General features: G+C 39.9%; 1 protein-coding gene across 1 annotated transcript in view; it reads right to left on the bottom strand.

Annotated features, from left to right (window-relative positions):
- The window catches only part of adamts17 (ADAM metallopeptidase with thrombospondin type 1 motif, 17), a gene marked incomplete in the record, with an annotated part of 49,581 nt that overhangs the window by 12,572 nt on the left and 34,550 nt on the right, over nt 1-2,459 (bottom strand). The window contains 1 exon segment of the mRNA XM_014033265.1: nt 731-811. Coding sequence (XP_013888719.1) covers nt 731-811 — 81 coding nt within the window.

Here is a 2,459-nt window from a genome sequence, read left to right as displayed (position 1 = left end):
AAAAGGTCCGGACCAACGCTGGAAACGAACTCTGGTTCGTTTAAAGCAAATTATCAGGTCTGAATACGACCTTTAATATCAACTTCAGTCTATTGAATATGAATTTTCTTACAAAATAATAAACTTAACCAGAAGTTATGTTCGACACCAACCCCAGGCAGCTCAGTTCAGGTATACCTCCACCTGGTCTTCAGTTCCACATGTAGTCACTACTGGATACTATCTAAAATACACTAATGAAACAACAATAAAGAGGAAAAAGGTACTTTTTGTTTTAATCCAGTGATTCATGATACACTACACTACCTGTTCATCAGTAATTAGAGTCAGAACAACTCACTGACTACAGTAACGTGTAGATATCACCTGTATTTATTTCAAGGTTTTCCTTTGACCCAGCAAGGCTCTGAAGATGAAATCCTGCTTTGGTCAGATGACATRATGGTGTTTGTTAAACAGTTTTTATAGGAGGCCTTCTACCTGATGTGTTAACGTCTATGTTCTTATTAATTACAAGAAACAAACTCAGATGATCTACCAAGGACCTTTATTTTTTCTTTCTGTTTCTTGGTAAAATACTTTCAGAACATTCCAGAAATGAAAGCTCTGACAGAAGCAAAGAGCTGGAAGTTGAAGTAAATGACATAAACCACCTTACAGAGTGATGTGAAGATGTCTGATTCTTAGCTGTGATTTTTAGTGACCTCCTGTTAAACACGAGTATCTTTACCCAGAAAACTGTGTAAAGGTCTGTCCTCCACCACTTTGATCCTCCGTGCTCCTGCAGGAATAACCACAGCTTCAATGTAGCCTGAAAACACAAACATGTGAAACAGATCAGAGATGGACCTGTCACCTCCTGAACACATCCATGTTCTGAACCCCTCTGCTGGACCTGCAGCTCGTCCTGGATCACAAAGGACAGAGAGCTGAAGACAAACCACACTGAGGACAATGTACAGGTCAGTATTAAAATCCCACCTGTAATAATGTGTGCACAGGTAGAAATCAGACAGAAAGGTGAGCAGAACAGAAGGCAATAACTCCACCCAGCAGGGGCCAGAGATCATTACTGTTCTCTATTCAGCTCACTTTATGACTGTTTATTAAACTCACAACAATCATTTCTTTTCCTCAGCTTCAAAACATTAAAGAAAACAGTATTTTATGAAGGATTAAAGAAGAGACAAACCTCTTGATCTTCAGTATCTATGAACAAAACGTGGTAATGACACTGAAGGAGTTTGAGTCTATTTTAYCCAGTAAAGTCTGGTTTCAGTCAGGTGGTTTCGAAGGCGGAGCCTCTCCACTGGAGGGCAGGAAGTAACATGTCTACAGAGAAAACTACTGTAGAGAGTTTATATTGTATGGATTCAGGTCCTATTTCAAGATATATAACAACGATTTGTTCACAAATAAGTCAGACATGACTCGTATGATGAAGATGAGTTTTCAACAGAACCTAAAGATTTTCTGAGGCTGTTGGTACCACATGTCTTACATCACCAGGTGACAAATAATAACCAGCAAAAGTTTATCTGATGAATAATTCCACATGATTCTGTCCAACCCTATAACAACATATGATAACACTGATTATCACACAAAGATGAAAAATGTAGAAAGATCACAGAACCACAACGTAAAAAGTGGATTTTAAACCGTCTGCGGTCAGGAGGAGCAGGATGTGTCTGCAGACATCACTACATCAGAGGTATGTTAGCTGCTAACATGTTTTAGACGTTATGTTTATAATGATCGTTTATTTAGCAGTGAGTATTAAGTTACTGGTAGTTTAATGTGGACCTCATCTGGACTTTAGGCTGCCTTAGTTCTGTGTCGTTACCTGCTGGATGTTTTTGATGTTAGCCTCTACTGTTAGCATTATCTTAACATATAAAACTATCAGAACAAATACTCACCCTGGTAAAAACAAACAATAATCATCGTGGAGCTGTTTGGTACCGAGGTTGTGGATCCACCTGCTGAATAAAAAGTTCTACACCTCCCTTTGTTTACGTGTTTTCATCAGCTGTTCGGTGTAGTTAGCATCCAGTTAGCGCCGCACCGTCTGCCCCGGCAGACCGGTAACGGGACCGTAGAGTCCGCTCGGTGCTCGATCTTCTTCTCTTGCTTCTTATAATTGAAATAGTGAATCAGCTACTTCCTCATCAAAGTCCTCACTCTGTCTCTGACTGTTTTTCCTCCATCTCTTCCTTTGAGCTCCTCTCAAACTGCAGCTCGGTCCACCTGTCCTCAGCTGGACTGGAGCTCCACGTTCATCGCCTCCCCTTTTTTTTGTTTTTGCATCAAAGACACTAAAATAACTAACTAAACTTCACAGTAACTATGAAAAATCAAAAAGAAATAAATTGTATAGGTCCTCTGGACGGGTTCTTCTCTAATGAAACATTTCGTCTCTCCTCCAAGAGACTTCTGACCGGCCATCATTAAACAGA

The sequence above is a fragment of the Austrofundulus limnaeus genome, unplaced genomic scaffold (genome assembly GCF_001266775.1).
Source record: "Austrofundulus limnaeus strain Quisiro unplaced genomic scaffold, Austrofundulus_limnaeus-1.0 Scaffold1682, whole genome shotgun sequence".
Taxonomy (NCBI): Eukaryota; Metazoa; Chordata; class Actinopteri; order Cyprinodontiformes; family Rivulidae; genus Austrofundulus; species Austrofundulus limnaeus.
This window is presented reverse-complemented; position numbering and strand designations above follow the sequence as displayed.